This window comes from Kogia breviceps, chromosome 7 (assembly GCF_026419965.1).
Source record: "Kogia breviceps isolate mKogBre1 chromosome 7, mKogBre1 haplotype 1, whole genome shotgun sequence".
In the NCBI taxonomy this organism is placed as follows: domain Eukaryota; kingdom Metazoa; phylum Chordata; class Mammalia; order Artiodactyla; family Physeteridae; genus Kogia; species Kogia breviceps.
This window is the reverse complement of record NC_081316.1, coordinates 115,607,675-115,627,106: the sequence shown is the minus strand read 5'-3', so window position 1 is coordinate 115,627,106 and position 19,432 is coordinate 115,607,675. Positions and strand designations below refer to the sequence as shown.

Here is a 19,432-nt window from a genome sequence, read left to right as displayed (position 1 = left end):
CTGTGTGATTTCAGCCAACAGCACTGGAGCCAATGGTTGGAACTCATAAAGAAGGCAGACGTTAACACAGTGTGTGCAGTTGTTTTAAAATAATTATTGCAGTCCTTAAGTGAAACTGAGTGGCTCAAAAAGTAGAGAGTGGCTGAGTGTCTTAAGTGAGGAGTTATACTAAAGGACCCCTCCAGGCCTTTCTAGGGAGTGGTAGCCATCCTGCCCCAGATCCTGCCCTGCCTCTGATTATTGTCATTACTTTTGCAGATAAACCGTTGTGGGTCTTGGGAAGCTTGGTGGCGGCGGAGTGGGGGGGGGGGGGCGCGGGTCATGCACATAGAGCGTATTGCTTCAGTGCCTGCGGTTGGCATTTGGAAAACGGTTGGCATTTTGAGACATTTGTCTCTGTACTGGGAAAATGGGCATAGATATTCTTATTTTTCACTGCGGTTTCCCTGGGTTGAAAACAGACAGTTGCACTGTGTGAATGTCTATGAGTATGCTTTTGCCCTCTCTGTCCAGATTTATTTATTAAAAGAAAAACACATCTGCATAAAAAAGCCTTAGAACACAGGAAGAATGTCCACTTTGTTTTTCTTTCTGTAGCACCGAGACATGTGGGGTTTCAGCTTCCTCCAAGGGGTTTTTGAAGACTGGCTTTCATCTCAAACAAGGCTTTTTCCCATTGGAAAAAACAGCCCATTTTTTTGGTTTGAAAATATATTTATATAATGTATAAATAAATAAGAAAGACGAGAGAGAATTTCCTTTCAGAATTTATGGAAAAATGCTGCTTTCTGAACGTCACTAATTGGGGGTAAGTTGCTGGCCCTTCCCAGCCCACTTGCTCTCTGCCATCTGTCCGTTTATTCTGGTTTAAATTTTTCCAGGATTGGCTTCCTCTGCTTTTCCCTTTCTTTCCCTCTGTCCCCTTCTCTGCGGTCGGTCCGTCCGTCCTCCCCCATCTTCACTGCGCGCCCTGCCTCTCGTCTCCTCTCCCAGCTCCTCTCCCAGCTCCTCCCTGTCTGCTCCTTGCCCCCCCACTCCTCCTGCCTTGCTCCTAAGCCCCTCTTCCTTCCTGCTTTCCCCGGCGGCCCTCAGCAACTGGAGCCCTCGCTGCAAGAGGCCTGTCTCTGTGTTTGTTTCCTGCGTGGGAGGGAGAGGCAGGCCTTGAGAAAACAGTTCAAAAGTGCAGAAAAACTCCACCTCTTCCAGCCTAAATAAACGGGCTCCAGTCCATTTGTTTGCCCAGATTTTTCCTTTGCCCACCGAGAAAACTCCTCATCCTCCACCGTCACCAGCCAGGTCTTCCTATAGTGATGTTCAGACGCCCCCTCCATGCCCGTCCTGCCCCCCAGGCCAAGTGCGGAGGGGGCCCTGCGGGGAGCCTCTGACTCAGGGTTCTGGGTGGGAGCCACAGGCTCTGGTGTTGCAGCTGCCGTCTGCGAAGAGAGTCCCAGGGATGGAGGCGCTTCCTTTGTCATTACTTTCTCGGTAATGAAAATGATGGAGAAAAATGAAAGGAAATGTTTTTGCGTCCATTTCTGCCTCCCCTGCTTTTAACTCTGCTAACAGGTATGGGTGGGAAATAACCCGGCTTTCGTGCCCAGTGATCTGGGTTTGAGTGCTGGTGAGATCACCCAACTGGCCTGGTTATCTTGGTTCAGTCACTGCAGTACCCTTTGTGAGCCTCCGTACCCTCACCTGTGTGACAGAGAGAATACTAAACCCTTGGTTATTCTCAGGCTCATAGTAGAATAGGGGAGAAAACATTTTCTAAAATGTAAACTTCTACGCAGAAAGCAGCACTGAAAATTATAGGTGGGAATCAAGTGACGTGGAAATGAATTGGTCAGCCTGATTGAGCAGCACCTCCGGGGCCTCAGAGAGTGAAGCATCAAAGAGTAACATGGAAACTGAAATCGCGGAAGCTGGGATAATAGCAAGATGTAGGATGTCACATATTTTCCATAGTCTTCTTGAGCGGAGTTATCCTTTGCCATGTTGTTGCCAAAAGCCTTCTGACCCTGTCATGAGTATTTTAATTGAGGGCAGGAATTTGCCCTGGCTCAGAAGTCTGAGGCCGGGGAGGAACCAGGGAGATGCACCACGGCTCTCTGCAAACCTTGGAGCTGAAAGGGCCCAATGTATACTTTCTTCCAGAGTAATATAGAGACCTCGCCTCTGTGTTTTCCGTGACAAAAGAAGTGACACTGTTCTGGGACATGCCCGGTGTGGAGTCAAGTGTAACGGTCTATGTAGGAAATGATTTGAAACATGTGATATGTTCTGTAAATGGCTTTGAATGACCATTAAAGAACTTTATTCTTTACAGTACCCTACTGAGGCGGGCCTTCTATGCAGGAATCCTAATCTTAATAGCTAAAACATTCTTTTAAACTGTGAGCATGTCATGCATTTAAGGGCCTATGTATGGCTTGGGTAAAATGCAGCTTGGGTTCTGGTAAATACCAAACATGAAGAAAAGAGTTTTGAGCACAAAATTACAGTTTTGTTTTGTGCCATATAGACTCTAAGCTGGCACTCTTAGGAAGTTTTTAAAACCAAAAGACATCTTAGGTCCCCTGGATCCTGGAGCTGTGAGGTGTTGTCATGGCAAAACACATATTCTAGATGATTACTGCTACAAAAAAGATTTCCCCCATGGCGGATTGGAGGATACAGAATAGGTAAGGAGTCAGTCTGTCTGCCAAAACAAAGAGCCAGATTCAGGGGATGTCAATTTCCATTTATATCTCAGAATCTGATTTTTACATTCATTTTCTCATTTTCTCAGTTGCTTGGTCGTACGTACCTGGGAAAATCGCCAGGTTCCTTCTCCTTGCTGTCTCTCTAAGCTTTGGGAAAGAAAATCGTATATATATATATTTTTTAGTCTTTCTATTTTACAAGACACTTTTCAGTTCAGTTCAAGTCACCAATAATTTATTGAACACCTCCTAGGCTTTGGTATTCTCACACATATTTAATTTAATCCTCACTGCCAGGTAGGTAGGGAATCCTAGCGAGTGAAGGATACTCCTGGGCTCTCAGTGGTGCCCGAGGACTCTCCCACACACCCTCACTTGCCAGAGCTGCTGGAGAAAACACAGAATTAGGAGCCATTCCAGCAGGGCCCATTCATTCACATATTTCCTCTTTCAGGCCATGTGCCCAATGTTTGGGGTGGGAGATCTGAACTGTTCTAAGTAAGGAAAGAGCAAGAAAACGTAGCTGCAGGACCCAGGGGGCAGTTCTGCTTTCTGGCGCAGCTCCTGGAACGGAAGAGCCTCTCTGGGTTTCCCTGAACACCTGGGATTGATTTGGGTTTTGCTGTGACTTGGAAACATTTGCCGAGGTGGAGGTTGGAGGAGGGGTTGGGGAGGAAAGAAATAAATCCAGTGATTAAAAATAGCTCGTGCATGTCAGGTGCCTGAATGAATTGGGGAACACGCCCACAGTCCCTTTTGTCTGGCAGGTCTAAGCTCCTTGCTGCCGAATTACAACTGCTTTCATTTGTTTTTCCTGCTCCCCTACCATGTAATGGTCAAGGGCCCATTGGAGCCGTGGGTGAGCCTGCTGAGTCTCCAGATCCTCAGGACTTCAGTGGTGATAGTGTGTTAAAACTCCTTTTGGGGGATGGGACGGGGGTGGGCGAGGGGAGAAGGGAGAGGACTGAAGTCACTTCCTACAGACGTTCAGGGTCCTCGGCTGTCTCTGCAGCCTTGGTTCCCAGGCCCAGCTGCTGGGCCTGAGGCAGGCTTCCCTGGGCAGTTTGCAGCCTGCTTTGCCTCTCAGAGGACCATCTCTTTTGTCCTGGGACAAGTTCCCTCTGAGAAGAGGCATCTACCTTTGAGTTGGTGCCCTGTACCCCCAGCAGCATATTTTATTTCCCTGAGGCAGTGATTGGAGACTGGCTCGAATTTTTGGTCAGTCAGATCACTGGAGGGTGAATTGAGGATTTTCTGTGCAGCTTCTTTCTCCATCTCTCAGAGTTTTGGTTTTTTTTTTAATTCGATGGTGACTTCAAGGGCATTGGTATCAAGAGAAGGACCGAAGCCCAGTTGTGTTTCCCTAACTGATAAGAAAACTCTGTTTTGGGGTCAGGGTGTCCCGTCATTTGGGGGCAGCGACGGACTGCTTGGCTGGGATGGGTGGTCCAGCCAGGGCACTGAGCTATTCTTGCTCAGCTCTTGCTGGAGCCAAGGATCCTGCTTCTCTCTCATCGCTTTGTCACTTCATTAGGTTTGCGAAAATGGGGTCGAGGGGCCGAGGAGGGACACGTTTCCCTTCTTTGCATTAGCCTCAGCCAGAAGCTTTGTGGATTCTAGTGACTTCCTCAACAGGAAGCCCTGCCTTGCCAAGTTTCTAGCGCCTGTAATGGGGTTTGGAATCAGGAGTGTAGGACAAAGAGGACCCTTCCTTCCTAGCTCCAATCCATCCTTGCATGAATGAGAGAAAGGTTGAATGAGATTCCTTTTCACAGCCTTCTGAGATATTAGTGTCTTCATTGGGTAAATTCTCTTAGGGGCCAGTAACAGCTTTCTAAGGACAATGTTGATTGTTCAGCATCAGTCACTGACCACAGCCATTTTGTTACCTCTATTGATCTGAAGGAGTGAAGGTGCCTCCTCTCTTATTCTAGGCAGTTTGACATCTGTCCTTTGGGTGCTGGCCAAAATCCTCAGCTTTTTCTGCCCACTCCTAGTTACCGCTGTAAGTTCCTGAGGACCTTAGCAGTCAGGAGGAATTACCTCTGCAGTCTTCTGCCTGTAGGACGTGGTGGTCGAAGGAATGGCGCTGGCTTCCCTGATTTGAAATCATCGCTGTCTCTCATCCAGTTTCATCACTCTCCAGATCACGATAATGTTGCTTTAAAAGAAGTTCTGTGGTTCGAGTGGACCAATGAATGAAATGGAGACCTAGATTTAAGCACTGTGGAAAGTAATCTGAAGCCTTATTTTCTTTTTCTATGAGCTTATCTGTTTCTTGTAAGCTTTCATAGTATGATCCTCCTTTATCTCAGAAATATCCTCGTGACAATAAAACATTTGTGGGTGAAATGGCATGTTGCCTGGGATTAGCCTTAACAGTTCTTCTGTGTTGGTGGGGAGGAGACAAAATAAAAACTGGTCGTGTTGATGGATTTTGAATAGGGATTTATTATACTAGTCTCTCTACCTTGGTGTGTGATTAAAAATTGCCGTAATGAGAAATTTAAAACCCTATGAGGGGTATAGACACTACCTATCAACAGACCTCTTTTTAACAACGCACCGATGAAGTGACTTAACCCAGCGTGATTACGTAAGTGGCAAAACCGAGAACCAGTGGGTTTTGACCAACAAGCCAAGTCAAGCAAGCCTGGTGCGTTGTGCCACTGTGTCTTTCCCCCCTGTCTTCAGAATCCTATCTTTCCATTTGGGACAAGTGTCCTTTTTGTCTTCTCTGTATGAATGAGAAGGTTTCTTCTTGGTCCTTTCACTTTAAGAAACCTATTTCAGCCGGACTTTATGTAACTAATTAACCTTATATTATGTGCACAATTGCCCATCAGGGTGACTCAGGGCTGAACACAGACAGGGAAGGAGGCCAGGTTGTCATTTACCGTGTGTTACTTTGTATGGAAGGAAGGAAGCCTCAAGACCCTTAGTTCCAAGAAAGGAAAGGATTACAGTCGGTTCTGTAAATGGCTTTTAATTATCTTTATGGGGCGAGCTATATGAAATCCTGGATTTCTTCGATCCAGAAATGGTTTTGTTTAATTTTTTTTTTTTTTTGCGGTACTCGGGCCTCTCACTGTTGCGGCCTCTCCCGTTGCGGAGCACGGGCTCCGGACGCGCAGGCTCAGCGGCCACGGCTCACGGGCCCAGCCGCTCTGCGGCACGTGGGATCCTCCCGGACTGGGTCACGAACCCGCGTCCCCTGCATCGGCAGGCGGACTCCCAACCACTGCGCCACCAGGGAAGCCCTAAGTTTTTAATTTACTGACTCAAGTGTATCTCATTTTCAAACTGAGAAATAAAAGTCCCGTTTTCTGTGTCTCAGCTGTAGAATTTTAGTGTTCTTGGATTTCTGATCCATTCCTATTTGCAGCAGCAGTGGAATTGAATGGAAAGACCTTGGCTGTGAGAGTTGAAGAATGGAGTTTAAGGCAGGCTCTTGATCTCTTGCAGTCTTGGTTTTCTGATCTGTGAAGTGGGGGTCCTGTAATACTTTCCCAGGCCCCCCAGAAGCTTTATGTTGTGAGGATATTGGGGAACAGTATACGGGAAGGGTCTTGGTGGACCGTAGTGGTTTTCCGATGTAAGGCGTACCATTCATTCCTGGTGTTTCTTTCCTGCTGCTATTGATGGGGGCAATACCCACCACTCGTGGCTGGTGTCGTCATGGTAACCCACCAGGCTTTGGTCAATCCAGTGGCTGCACAAGATTGGAATGTGCACCTTGGATTTCTAGTCCATCGCCTAAGCCTCGGGTCCCAGATGCTCCAGTCTTCCTGCCATTTATTTGAGGATGGTAAGAGGAGGAACATCTCAGTTCAGCAAGGCCATAGGTCTTGAACCTCTCCTGGAACCAGCGCCACTTCAGGCTTAGATTCTAGGTAACATTGCTGATACGAGCTGTTCGGTTTCAAACGACTTAATACAATGGTATGAAAAGTCACGTGACATGTCCTTGATGGCTTCTTGGAGACTGAGCAGTCCTTAACTTTGAGTTCCATTATGAGTGAATTGAAACCCTTGTTCCACATTTGACTTAAAACATCCTTGGGCTGTATAAGCTTTTGTTCAGGATTAGGTCACAGCGAAAAAGCAGCAGATGTTTCCCTGCATTGAAAAGGCCACAATTCATTGTGTTCCTACTGATTCAAGAAAAACTATCTGCTAATTTCTACTCTGATACTGTGCAGTCTTGATTGGACAGAGTTTGGGACCGTTATTTGCTCACTAGCTTCTGTACAACTCTCCTCTCAGAAATCTGGGTGATTCCTATAAATATTAACTCAGATTTAGGGTCCTGAGGAATAATCCCTGGGTCAGAAATCGAATATACTTGTAATATGTTTATGTTTCTTAAGTAGACTTAGAGCCTCCACCGTATCAGCATAGTATATTTCCGGGTCAGGTGCTCAGCATTTTGAAACAAATGTGTTATTGCAATTCAAGATATTGCAAGTACAATTATTAGCCCAAAGGCAATTTTAGTTCTTGTCCATAAAATACAATTAGTTAACTTCTGTGGAGCATTGATTAATTTATAGATGCTGTTGCTAAAATAAGAAATATTTTTGGTACCTAATAGAAAAGTATCTTAATAGGTAATGAGATAAGGTGTGGTCAGAATAACAGAGATGCCTGCTTGGGCCAAACCATGTCAGCTTCTCCACCTGTGTAATGATTTCATTATTTTTATTGGTCAGGGTAATTGACAGAACTGCCACAAACATGAACGAGCAACGCAGAGGGCATTTTTGCATTCATATTCTTCACGATGAGAGTTTAATGTTTTATGTTAATACCACTTTTTTTTTTTTTTTTTGCGGTACATGGGCCTCTCACTGTTGTGGCGTCTCCCATTGCGGAGCACAGGCTCCGGACGCGCAGGCCCAGCGGCCATGGCTCACGGGCCCAGCCGCTCCACGGCATGTGGGATCTTCCTGGACCGGGGCACGAACCCGTGTCCCCTGCATCGGCAGGCAGATTCTCAACCACTGCGCCACCAGGGAAGCCCATTAATACCACTTTTGAAAGTGGTTATTCATCATCATTTACATGCAGTGCCTGTGCTACTAAAAAAGACAATCCTGGCTGATTGTTCATTCACTTATAGAGGAGTCTTGATTTTTTTTTTTTTTTAAACCTTCAATTCCACACTTCATGAAAATAGATAAAGCTCTGACTTTCCTGTCTGAATCCTTTGGGTCCAAAGGCACTCATACACCTTCTCCTGAGCTCATCAAGTCCAGGTGTCCCAAGCGTGTGGTGCTGGCTTTCCCCAGCTGGGCTGGGAGCACCTTTTCCAGAGACACAGCGCTCTGAGTCCCCAGTCAGGGGCACAGCCTTCGGGTGCCATACAGCACCTAAAGCCTGGCATGTGGACCAGGCTTTTGAGAATGGCATTGAGGTGGACGGGCACAAGTTAGTTCCAGCTGCTTCCCTTGGAGAGAACGAGCCAGAACCTGGAAGTGCCGGCTCCCTGACAGGAAGTGGAAACCTGCATGGGGAGTTGTCAGCCCAGAGGCCCCGTCCTGGCCGCACTGCTGGGGCACTGCTGTGAGACAGGAAGCAGACTCCGGGCTCTCAGCTGTCATCCTCAGCCTTCACATCACCCTAGCATCCAACTGCCCAGGCTTTCCTGTTCAGAAGATGTCTGGGGCCTCCTAGCCTCATCCTTCAGTTCCAGTTTGCCCCAGAACCACTGCTGGTCCATTTTGGCCTGGCCCACATTTTCCACATGCATTTTCCTGGCCCGCTTCTGCCATCAGTAGAGTCCTTTTCATCGAGTCATAAATCCAGTGGAGGGAACACACGCACACAGCAAAACCCACACAGTTCAAGTTCATGAATTGGTGTTGGATGGGAGCGAAGGGAGGGAAAGTTGATTCAAATTTGGAAGACATTGAATTCATCCAGCGTTTGTTGATTGACTCCTGTGTTGGGAGCTGGGGTTGCTGCATTTGTTCCTTCTTTCAGAAGTGATACTCTTGGTTAAATAGAGAGCCCTTTTCTCTAAAGTCAAACTGACTTCCACTCTGAGGGAAGATCTCCCGGACCTGTCCCTTAGCTGTTCTTGGGCAAGGAGAGTGGGGACGAAGGAGGAGCACTGATGTCTTTCTTAGTGACTCATGTGATGATTATTCCATTGTTCAAAGGGCTGGATGTTAGGTAATCAACATTTTATCCCATCCCCCTACTTTTCCCCCCTAACAATCTGGGATTTTCCAGCATTTTGTCAACCTTCCTGGAGGTGTGTTGATTTTTCCACTAGGCTTTTTTGGGCATGTCCCAGGGCAACCCAAACTCTCCACTCCCTATAACTTCAGATCCCCCTCAGTGCAGGGCCTGGGAGAGCCACAGCAGTGAACCCTTCTGTTCTTCTGGGGCACAGGGCAGACTCTGGGCAGTTTCCTGATAGCACCGCTCAAAGCAAACTGAGGGAAGGAGCTGCCTGCCCTTCTTTCTCGCCACGTAATTTTCATTCATTTTGACGTTCAGAGGCAATATATTTGTTTCTTTTTTCAGAGGTCACCAATCACCATTTTTTCCGTCCTATGTTTCCATTTTATCCAGCCAATAACACATTACTTACATCCAGGAAACTTTTTCACTAGCCAGCGTTTAGAGATGGCTGGTGGAGGAACTTCTCCAGTGGCCTTGCCATTTTCTGTCAGTTTCATAGGATACACTGAAGATTCGGGGCGAGCAAGAGGGCTTCTGGAAATTGCTGCAGTAAAGTGCATTGCTGTCTATAGGTCACAAGACAGCTAATAGGAATTCTCAAGTCATTTCTTTGCTTATTTGCTTTTTGTTGGAAATTGTGCCTGAGGTGAATTTGGAGGATTTTTAACTTGAACCATATCTATGTATCTTGGCTTTGAACATGGTCTGCAAGTACCAGAGGGACACAGCAGAGATAAAGATGCACGTGGCAATAGCAAAGGAGGACACATTTGTGAATCTGCAGATTTTTGATTCCTCATTCTTCTTCACCACCTACATAAATCAAGTTTTATAGGTGTTACCTCCTATATGCATGTCACATCTGACCACTTACATTTTCTGCAGAGCCATCTTCCTAGCCGAAGCCACCATCATCCCTCACCACAACTGATGCAAGAGCTTTTTTTTTTTTTTTTTAAACATCTTTATTGGAGTATAACTTTTACAATAGTGTGTTAGTTTTTTCCTTTACAACAAAGTGAATCAGTTATACATATGTTCCCATAGATGCAAGAGCTTTTTAACAAGTGTTCTTGCATCCATTTGGAGTTACCTCCTAAACCATTCTTTACCGGCAGCTGAGGCGATCTTTCTTTTTTTTTTAACCCATTTTTCAAAATTGTGGTAAAGTGAACAGAACCTAAAATTTACCAGTTCACTATTTTTAAGTTACAGTTTAGTGGGATTAAATACACCCATAATGTTGAACCACCATTGCCACCATCCACCTCCAGAACTCGGTTCATCCTGTAAAACTGAAACTCTGTCCCCGGGATACAGCCCCCCCATCCCCTCCTTCCTCCAGGCCCTGGAAGCTGCCAGGGTCTTGCTGTCTCTTGAACTTGACAATTCCAAATTACAATCCCTTATGTAATTTGTCTTCTCATGACTGGCTTGTTTCATTTACCATAACGTGAAGGCTCATCCGTGTTGCAGTATTTGCCAGAATTCCCTTCCTTTGTGAGGCTGAATGATATTGTACTGTGTGTGTACATACAGCCTTTTGCTTATCCACTCACCTGTTGATGGACACTTGGTCGCCTCCGCATTTTAGCGACAGTGAATAATGCCGCTGTTAACGTGAGTGCGCAAACATCTCTGCAAGACCCTGCTATCAGCTCTTCTGGGTATTTAGAGAACTCCTAAAACTCAGCAGAAAAAGGCAAATCACTCTATGAGAAATGATCAAAATGCTTGAATAGACATTTCTCCAAAGAAGATACACAAATGACCAGTAAGCCAATGGAAAGTTGCTCAACATCACTAATAATTAGGGAAATGCAGCTCAAAACTACAACGTGATACCACTTCCCATCTATTAGGATGGCTACTATAAAAAATGCAGAAAATAAGTGTTGGCAAGGACGTGGAATCCTTGTGCACTGTGGTGGGGCTGTAAAATCATGCAGCCACCGTGAGAAAACAGGATGGCAGTTCCTTGAAAATTTAAAAATGGAATTACCGGGGGCTTCCCTGGTGGCGCAGTGGTTAAGAATCCGCCTGCCAATGCAGGGGACACGGGTTCGATCCCTGGTCCGGGAAGATCCCACATGCCGCGGAGCAACGAAGCCCGTGCGCCGCAACTACTGAGCCTGCGCTCTAGAGCCGTGAGCCACAGCTCCTGAGCCCACGTGCCTAGAGCCCGTGCTCCGCAACAAGAGAAGCCACCGCAAGGAGAAGCCCGCGCACCGCAACCAAGAGTAGCCCCCGCTCGCCGCAGCTAGACAAAGCCAGCGTGCAGCAACGAAGACCCAACGCAGCCAAAAATCAATAAATCAATAAATCAATAAAATAAAAATGGACTTATACCGTAAGATGATATTCTTCAAACAAAATGTAGTCCTGTCATTCCTCTGCATAAAACTCTCAATGCCTATGTTGCTCAGGATGCAGTTACAAATTCCTTAACACATTCCTTACTTATGTTTTCAGCCTCCTCTCAAGCTGCTGTCCCCTTGATCACTCTCCTCCAGTTGCATTGATCTTTTTGATACTAAAACAGGCCAAGGTTCCCCTCTTCCCCCGTCTCAGGACCTTCATTTGTGCGATTCTCTTATCTCGGATCACAGCCCTCTAATTTTAGTGCTCATCAGGATTACCTGGATTCTGTGTTACAAAGGGATTCCCGGGCTCCGGCCCCTCAGAGGTTCTGATTCAGGAGGCCTGGGTGGGGCTGAGTTCTCCCAGGTGATGCTGCTATGGCTGGTCTGGGGACCGCACTTTGAGAACCACTGGTCTGGAGTAGTTTTTTAAAAACCCCTGTGTATCCTTCAGGTCTCAGGTCAAACACCTTACTTCTATTTATTTATTTATTTATTTATTTTTTGTGATACGCGGGCCTCTCACTGCTGTGGCCTCTCCCGTTGCGGAGCACAGGCTCCGGACGCGCAGGCCCAGTGGCCATGGCTCACGGGCCCAGCCGCTCCGCGGCATGTGGGATCTTCCCGGACCGGGGCACGAACCCGTGTCCCCTGCATGGGCAGGCGGATTCTCAACCACTGCGCCACCAGGGAAGCCCAAACATCTTACTTCTAAAGGAGGCCTTCTCTGATTCCTGCAGACCTGCAGGACTCCCTGTTATGTGTTAACACTGCATCTTCTACTCCTCCTGTGAAGCCCTTACTGACATTGTATTTGAACGTTTAATTGTGTAAATAGTTTTTTTAATGACTGATTTCCCTGCCAGCATCTGATATCCAGCTCCATCAGGGTAGGGATCCTTGCCGTCTCGTTCACTGTTCTTTCTCTAATCCCTTGCATGTAACAAATGCTAAATAATTATTTATTGAACGAATGTTGTTATTTCCTTTCGTAGGTAACGGCAAGTGCGTAGAAACATTAATATTCTCAGTGAGTGTGAAGGATGGGTAGGGGCTATGGGGGAATTAGGAGAGCTATATAGAAAGAATAAACGTATTTTGTCAGAGAGGCAGGGTATACGAGGCAAGAGTCAGGTTTTTTTTTTTTTTTAATGGGCCCTACCACACTGTGGAAAGCCCCCCAAATTTTACCTGCCCTGGTGAGGATGCTATTACAGTTATTTCTCAGCTTGTCTTCTTCAGACCATTCATGCTCTATTATATTTTATGGGTGGTTAATTTATTTATTTATTTATTTATTTTTAATTTATTATTTATTTATTTATTTTTGGCTGCACTGGGTCTTCGTTGCTGTGTGCGGGCTTTCTCTAGTTGCGGCGAGCAGGGGCTACTCCTCGTTGTGGCGCACAGGCCTCTCATTGCGGTGGCTTCTCCCGTTGCGGAGCATGGGCTCTAGGCGCGTGGGCTTCAGTAGTTGTGGCTCACAGACTCAGTAGTTGTGGCTCGTGGGCTTAGCTGCTCCATGGCATGTGGGATCTTCCTGGACCAGGGCTCGAACCCGTGTCCCCTGCACTGGCAGGCGGACCCTCAACCACCGTGCCACCAGGGAAGTCCCACCTATTTAGTTTTATCTTTAAAATTGCGGTATAACTGACATGTATGTAAACGTACGTTAGTTTCAGGTAAATGATTTGGAATTTGTGTCGATTGCACAACGGTCACCACCATCAGTCTAGCTAACGTCCATCACCTATTTCGTTTTTGTTAGTATTCATATGATATTTTTTCCTTACAGATATGGAATGTGCAGATGTTCCACTCTTAACTCCAAGCAGCAAAGAAATGATGTCTCAAGCCTTGAAAGCTACTTTCAGTGGTTTCTCTAAAGAGCAGCAACGCCTGGGAATTCCAAAAGGTAGGTTTTGTAGTTGGATAGAGAGAGGATGGGACCAGATTTTGAGGTATGGTTGGTTTTCTCGCCTGTTGGGTGAGATAGACATTATTACTCACCACGCTTCAGTCAGCAGCCACAGATGGTTGCAGACATCTGTTGGAACAAGCGTAGACACATGCTGATGCACCTTCACCTCCCAGGCTTGCCCCTGCCATCTTGGTTTTAGGGCAGTGGTGTCCAAACTTGTTTGCACATTAGACAGGGGATTGTCAAAAAAATTCCACAGTCCAGGTCAGGTCCCAGGCCAATTAAGTCACACTTGCTGGCTGTTATCAGTAATTCTGAAACTTGGAAGGCATGGTGTTGGAGTCATTCTGGACCACCATTGGATGAACTCGATGAACTGCATTTCTGGGATTTTACTCTTTTCTTTTCCATGTCCTTTGGTGAAATGTGTTCACCTGTGGGTGTTCTCATCCCAAAGGGTTTATTCGGGAATGTAAGGGGAAGTGACCTGAGTTGTCAGAAAGGAAAAATGATGGGGGAAGACTTAAGCCTTGACCAAGCAGCATTTCCGAAACAGTTGAGAGCAGAAAGAACACTTTTCTATTGAGTAAGAGAAACGAAAGCTGACTTTAGACCAGGCCAGTGCTACTGCTGTATGAGAGGCTTCCACCCTGCCAGACGCAAGCCTTTGGTAGATTCCGTGAATGTATCTGTCTACCTTTCCATGTATTCTACTTTCCCACAAACCTCAGCTGACAGCAGTGCCCAGTCACAAGGCAGAATACAGTGAACTCTGACCACTGGGTTTTCCAACATCTCATAAAGTCATCGTCTAGATTGAAGGGGGTAACTTGGAGAGCAGGCGTGCTGTAGGCATCACAGCCTGCCATCATCTGAGCTCTTTAAGTGTCATTAGCTGGTGTAGTCATGTTAAACCAGGGGTCATGCGTGAAGATTATATATCGTCTGTCTGTCCTACACTTATACTCAACACAGGGCCTGTGATGTGTATATATTTTGAAGGGTATCTGGTATAACACAGGTACCTAATAACGTCGTTATTACTAGGCATCATGTGAATGGCTTATTATTACTGATTGCTGTGATTATTACCGTCAGCCCCCTCTGGGGGTTCTGCATTGGCAGATTCAACCGACCACAGGTCAGATTCGGTCGGCTGAATCTGCGGATGCAGGAACCCACGGATACAGAGGGCTGACTGTACCCCGCCCTTTTATATAAGGGAGATGAGCATCCACAGATTTTGGTATCCGAGGGGGTTCTGAAACCAGTCCTCCTTGGATACCCAGGGACAACTGGGCTAACCCTGATTAACTAAGATAAAAATAATTAAGCAGGGGCTTCCCTGGCGGCGCGGTGGTTGAGAGTCCGCCTGCCGATGCAGGGGACGCGGGTTCGTGCCCCGGTCCGGGAGGATCCCACGTGCCGCGGAGCGGCTGGGCCCGTGAACCATGGCCGCTGAGCCTGCGCGTCCGGAGCCTGTGCTCCGCAAACGGGAGAGGCCACAGCAGTGAGAGGCCCGCGTACCGCAAAAAATAAAAATAAAATAAAAATAATAATAATAATTAAGCATAATGGTCTCAAGTAAATTATAAGAGTTGAGAGCAGGGAGAGGTGAGTGCAACGTCCAGAGCAACCTGACTTTGTTATTATTGCTGTCAAAGAAGTCGTTTGTTCCCTTGTCCCAGGCTTTAAAAAAGTCTGATGGAAATAAGGCAGGGAAAGAGGAGATTCCTGGAATCTTGGTCTGAAGATTCTAAGGGTGGAGAATACTCTGCTACTTTTTAGCTGATGACTGTGATCTTCTAGGTGGCAAGATAGAGAAGACGGGGCTGCTGGATGCGGGGGGTGGGGTGGGGGGAGGGTTATGGAAGATGCCCCATCAGGCATTCCTAATTCTATGAATCTGAGAACATCCTCAGTGAAGGTCAGATGCTTTCATGTTGTCTCTGAGGCTCGGGGAAGAGTTAAGAGCCCGATCTGCTGGAACATGATTTGATCTCTCCCCGCAGACCCCCGGCAGTGGACAGAGACCCATGTTCGGGACTGGGTGATGTGGGCTGTCAATGAGTTCAGCCTAAAGGGTGTGGACTTCCAGAAGTTCTGTATGAACGGGGCAGCCCTCTGCGCACTGGGGAAAGACTGCTTTCTCGAGCTGGCCCCAGACTTCGTCGGGGACATCTTGTGGGAGCATCTGGAGATCCTACAGAAAGGTAAATGCATGGGGGCAGGGTGAGGTAGGAGCCGTGGGGGGTGGCTTCGAGAGTAGGTCCGGGAGCGAGCCCAGTGGTGCGACGTCGATGCCGTCACCTGGGCATCCAATCACAGGACGTGTGGTCTACGGCGTAGACAGTGCCTGGTAAATAGCAAGTGTTCCATAAATATCAGTTTCTTTTTCTTCTGTGTACCGGAGGTTCCAATTTTAATCTTTAGCCAGACTATACTCCTGAAGCTTCTTGGTATGCAAAGTTCTGATCCGAATCCTTATCTTAGACTCATGCATGTACTGTTTGAACAAGCAGTGCCCACAGCCAGCAACAAGAGAGTTTTTCTTTCTTTCTCTCTCTCTTTTTTTTTTTGGTACTCTTAAGACACACTCTCTTGATCCATGGCCACATCCAAGCTTCGTTTCTCAGAGCTTCTTAATAAGCAGGCTTCTCTGCCCACTAACTGGATTGGAATCGCCGTCGCGAGGTGCACCTTTTCCATCTGGAGCAGAAACCGGGGTTATGTCAGGACGCTGTGTTGCAACCTTGTAACGACATGGCCTCTCCTGCCAGCCTCTTCCAACCTTTTTGGACCAAGTGACTCATGTACCACAGTCCTGGCTGAGTATAGAAACAGCAGCAGGCGGCAAACTTGGGTGTTTTTGCGCTTATTTTTCTGAATTTCTTCTTAAAATAAATTGCAGTTACCAGCAGTCAGCAGTGCCCTCCAGCTGACTGTAAGCCTAGAAGCCTGTTGCCCTCTCTGACCCAGGCCCACCCTTTCCCTGTGGTCACCAGCTCCAAGCCCTGGCGCAGACGCGGTGACCGGGGGGAAGGGGGGCCAGGAGCAGAACTCAGGCTTAGCACTTTTATTCCATATAATACCTTCCTTTGTTGAAGGATATTTTCCACTCTGCAATGCCCGGGAGAGACCCAAATTAGACTCCTCAGGGCACAGAAGTGTTATCTTTTTCTTTTTTCCCCTTCTCTTCTCAGCTTCTGCTGAAAACGAAATAAATAAGCAGAGTCGAGAACTAGGTGAATCTGGCCTTCCCCGAAGCAACGCCGTGATCTCGGTGTAACTGCACACAGACCGCTCGCACGTTTTGACGTGAGCACCTGTGTATAGAGGGAAAAGATACAGCAGGCTCAGAACAGATCTGATGCAAGCACTGGCTTATAAACACAGCAGACTGTGTCACCCCAGTATATGCTGCTAATTCCCTGTTTCCCTCCAGTCTTCACCCTGGGGCAGCCAGCTGTCCTGGAGTGTCTAAACCTGCCTCTGATCAGTTATAACTCATCTGTACAGCACCTCCTTGTTTCCAAAGTGCTTGAAACTACGTTTTTCTCATTGGATTCTCAAAATAACCCTGGGACAGGGGAAGGGCATGTTCTCCCTGTGTCCTTGTCTGTAAGATGAGGACAGGTTAGGTGGTTTCCTCAACATCACTTGTTTCCTTCAACCTAGGTCTCTTCAGTCAAACTTTCTGTCCTGATGTGGACTCAAGGGGGTAGCTTCTGCCCTACCTCCCTGCAAAGGAATAATGCAAGTGAATTGAGGAGAATTAGGAAATAATGGAGTGGGTTTGAGAACATCTCATCCATTTTCAAGGGAGAGAGGCAGGAGAACCGTCCTTCTTCAGGTCCTTGAACAGCTGAACGTGATGTTTGTGTTGAGGCTACAGCTCTTGTTCTGTGATTAAACTAAGGCAACCCGACGCTGAAAAAAACATAGCTTTTCTGGGTGGGGTGGCAGGCCAAAGGTACAGGGGATGTTTCAATCTGATAAGCTGCTAAAGCAGAGTTTAATCATTTTATCTCAGCTGGGAACTGTTTTTCTGTGCAGGCATAAACTTGTTTTCCCAGCAGTCTCTGCTCCCAACCAGCTGTCAAATACCTGAGGAGAAACCCAAACCAACCCTCTGTCTTTATGTCTGATTCTTACAGTGAAACGTAATCAGACTGTTCCATACAACGGTCAGGGGGCCACCAGCGGGTTCCAGGGTCACTAGAGGATCCACAAGCTCACCTTAGTTCCCCGGAGAAAGCCTTCCTCTGCTTGGTTACCTTCATCTGTGTTCCATTCTCATTCCTACGGAGGTTGGCACCTGGACAGGAGTTTGGTTATGTGGCTCTTCTCTCTCTTTGTATGCGCCCTGTCATAGTTCACGAAGTAGATTCACCTTACTCTAGCATCTTATCTGGGCCTGAACTTGACATTTGAGGGCGACAGAAAAAACACAAAACAAAAAACCAGACATCTGTTGGAAGAAATGGAGGCTCTACAATCTACCTGCCTAGAGATTGTCCTATATTTCTGAAAAGCTTTGGACCTGATCAGTTCGAGTGTTGGCGACTGGTTTTGGTAACCTCCCAAGATGCCTTCAAGCCTTGGCTGCTGGCGGCACATGCATGCGTCAGAAAGAGGGTTGAATGCCTTCCCACCCCTTAGAGGTTACTCACAGAATGCGCTTTCTAAGATACTAAATCCCATTCTGCAGCTACTGGACTCGTAAACTTAGCCATACTTTAGTGAGCTCGTCTCTAGACAAGGCCCCAGTCAGGGGAGACTCACACCAGCTCGGTTAGTGGACAGGCAGATTTCTGCGAAGAGGGGCCGAGGTCACTGTGGTCCTTTTGTCCAAGGTCCCCTTCGGCTGAGCGTTGCTTGCATGCTGACCTCTTTGTTTCATGCCTCCCATGTCTGTTGCAGAGGATGTGAAGCCGTACCAAGTTAATGGAGTCAACCCTCCCTACCCAGAGTCCCGCTATACCTCGGATTACTTCATCAGTAAGTACGCCCCCTGCTCTTCTCCCCTCTTCCTGCCGATTGTCACAGGAACCCAGGAAAGGATCCCTGTCCTAGGCCATCTCAGGCCCCTGCCTGCTAATTCTACAGAGAATAATATTTTCTTAAATGTAGACTCTTGGTGGTTTTGTTCTCCCCACAAAGCACAAGGCTTCAACCTGTCTGCACGTTTTACTCACCTGCACGCTCCTGCACTGGGGTCTTTCCCGTGTCTTCAGCGTGAAGGTCACACAGAGAGACAGTGACTTGCCTCCAAACTCTTATGTGCCCTGTGGCGGCCATCAGAGGTTCGGATTAGGGATTTTTGCCCTGGACCTTGTTCTTTCCTTTTTACTGGTAGATGTGACAGCACTTGCTCTGAAATCCTTCCTCCAGAGCGTGCCCTGCAGCCTCAGGAACATAAAGCCTTCTCCTCCCAGTACCTTATCCCTCACCAGGCTGCAGGGGTGGCCGGGAGGGAGAGAATCAGACTAGGGCTGTGCTTACCTGATGGCTTTGCTTTCAAAGGGCGTCTTAAGCAGGTTTATTTTCACTTTATCTTTTTACGATTACGATTTTTATCCTAACACCAGCAACAACGGGACACGAGCTTATTGTGTGCTAGAAACGTCGGTAGGCTTTTTCCATGTATGCTCTCATTGGATCTTCTTCACAACACCCTGAGCAAGGTGGCCACCATTCCTGTTTTCGAGATGAGAAAAATCAAGTCAGAAAAGGGAAGTGTCTCGTCAAGGGCCACGGCTCTTGAGTAGTGGAGCAAGGTTGAAAACCCAGGCCCTGATTTTCACTTAAAATAGTTTTCTTGCATTCCCAAAGGTAGTCAGCTTGTTTGACCTTGCGGGGCCCTTGTAAATGGGGAGGGACGGCCTGTTTCCCCGCCGTATTCATCTCTCCTCTCTCCAATTGCACGTGCCCTGTGTTTCCAGGCTACGGTATCGAGCATGCCCAGTGTGTCCCTCCGTCAGAGTTCTCCGAGCCCAGCTTCATTACGGAGTCCTACCAGACCCTCCATCCCATCAGCTCGGAGGAGCTCCTCTCCCTCAAGTATGAGAACGACTACCCCTCGGTCATCCTCCGGGACCCCCTGCAGACGGACACGTTGCAGACGGACTACTTTGCCGTCAAGCAAGAAGTGGTGACCCCGGACAACATGTGCATGGGGAGGACCAGTCGCGGTAGGTCGGATTTCTGCTCTAGAAAGTTCTAAGAATTACCTGAGTTTGTGAGCTCTCCAGGTC

At 47.4% G+C, this 19,432-nt stretch overlaps 1 protein-coding gene across 5 annotated transcripts in view; it reads left to right on the top strand.

The window, feature by feature from the left end:
- Positions 1–19,432, top strand: part of ETS1 (ETS proto-oncogene 1, transcription factor) — a 129,279-nt gene that overhangs the window by 85,354 nt on the left and 24,493 nt on the right. For all 5 annotated transcript variants that reach the window (XM_067039308.1, XM_067039309.1, XM_067039311.1 and 2 more), the window contains 4 exons: positions 13,050–13,169; positions 15,188–15,388; positions 18,099–18,176; positions 19,121–19,369. In XM_067039308.1, coding sequence (XP_066895409.1) covers positions 13,050–13,169; positions 15,188–15,388; positions 18,099–18,176; positions 19,121–19,369 — 648 coding nt within the window. The remainder of the gene's footprint in view (positions 1–13,049; positions 13,170–15,187; positions 15,389–18,098; positions 18,177–19,120; positions 19,370–19,432) is intronic.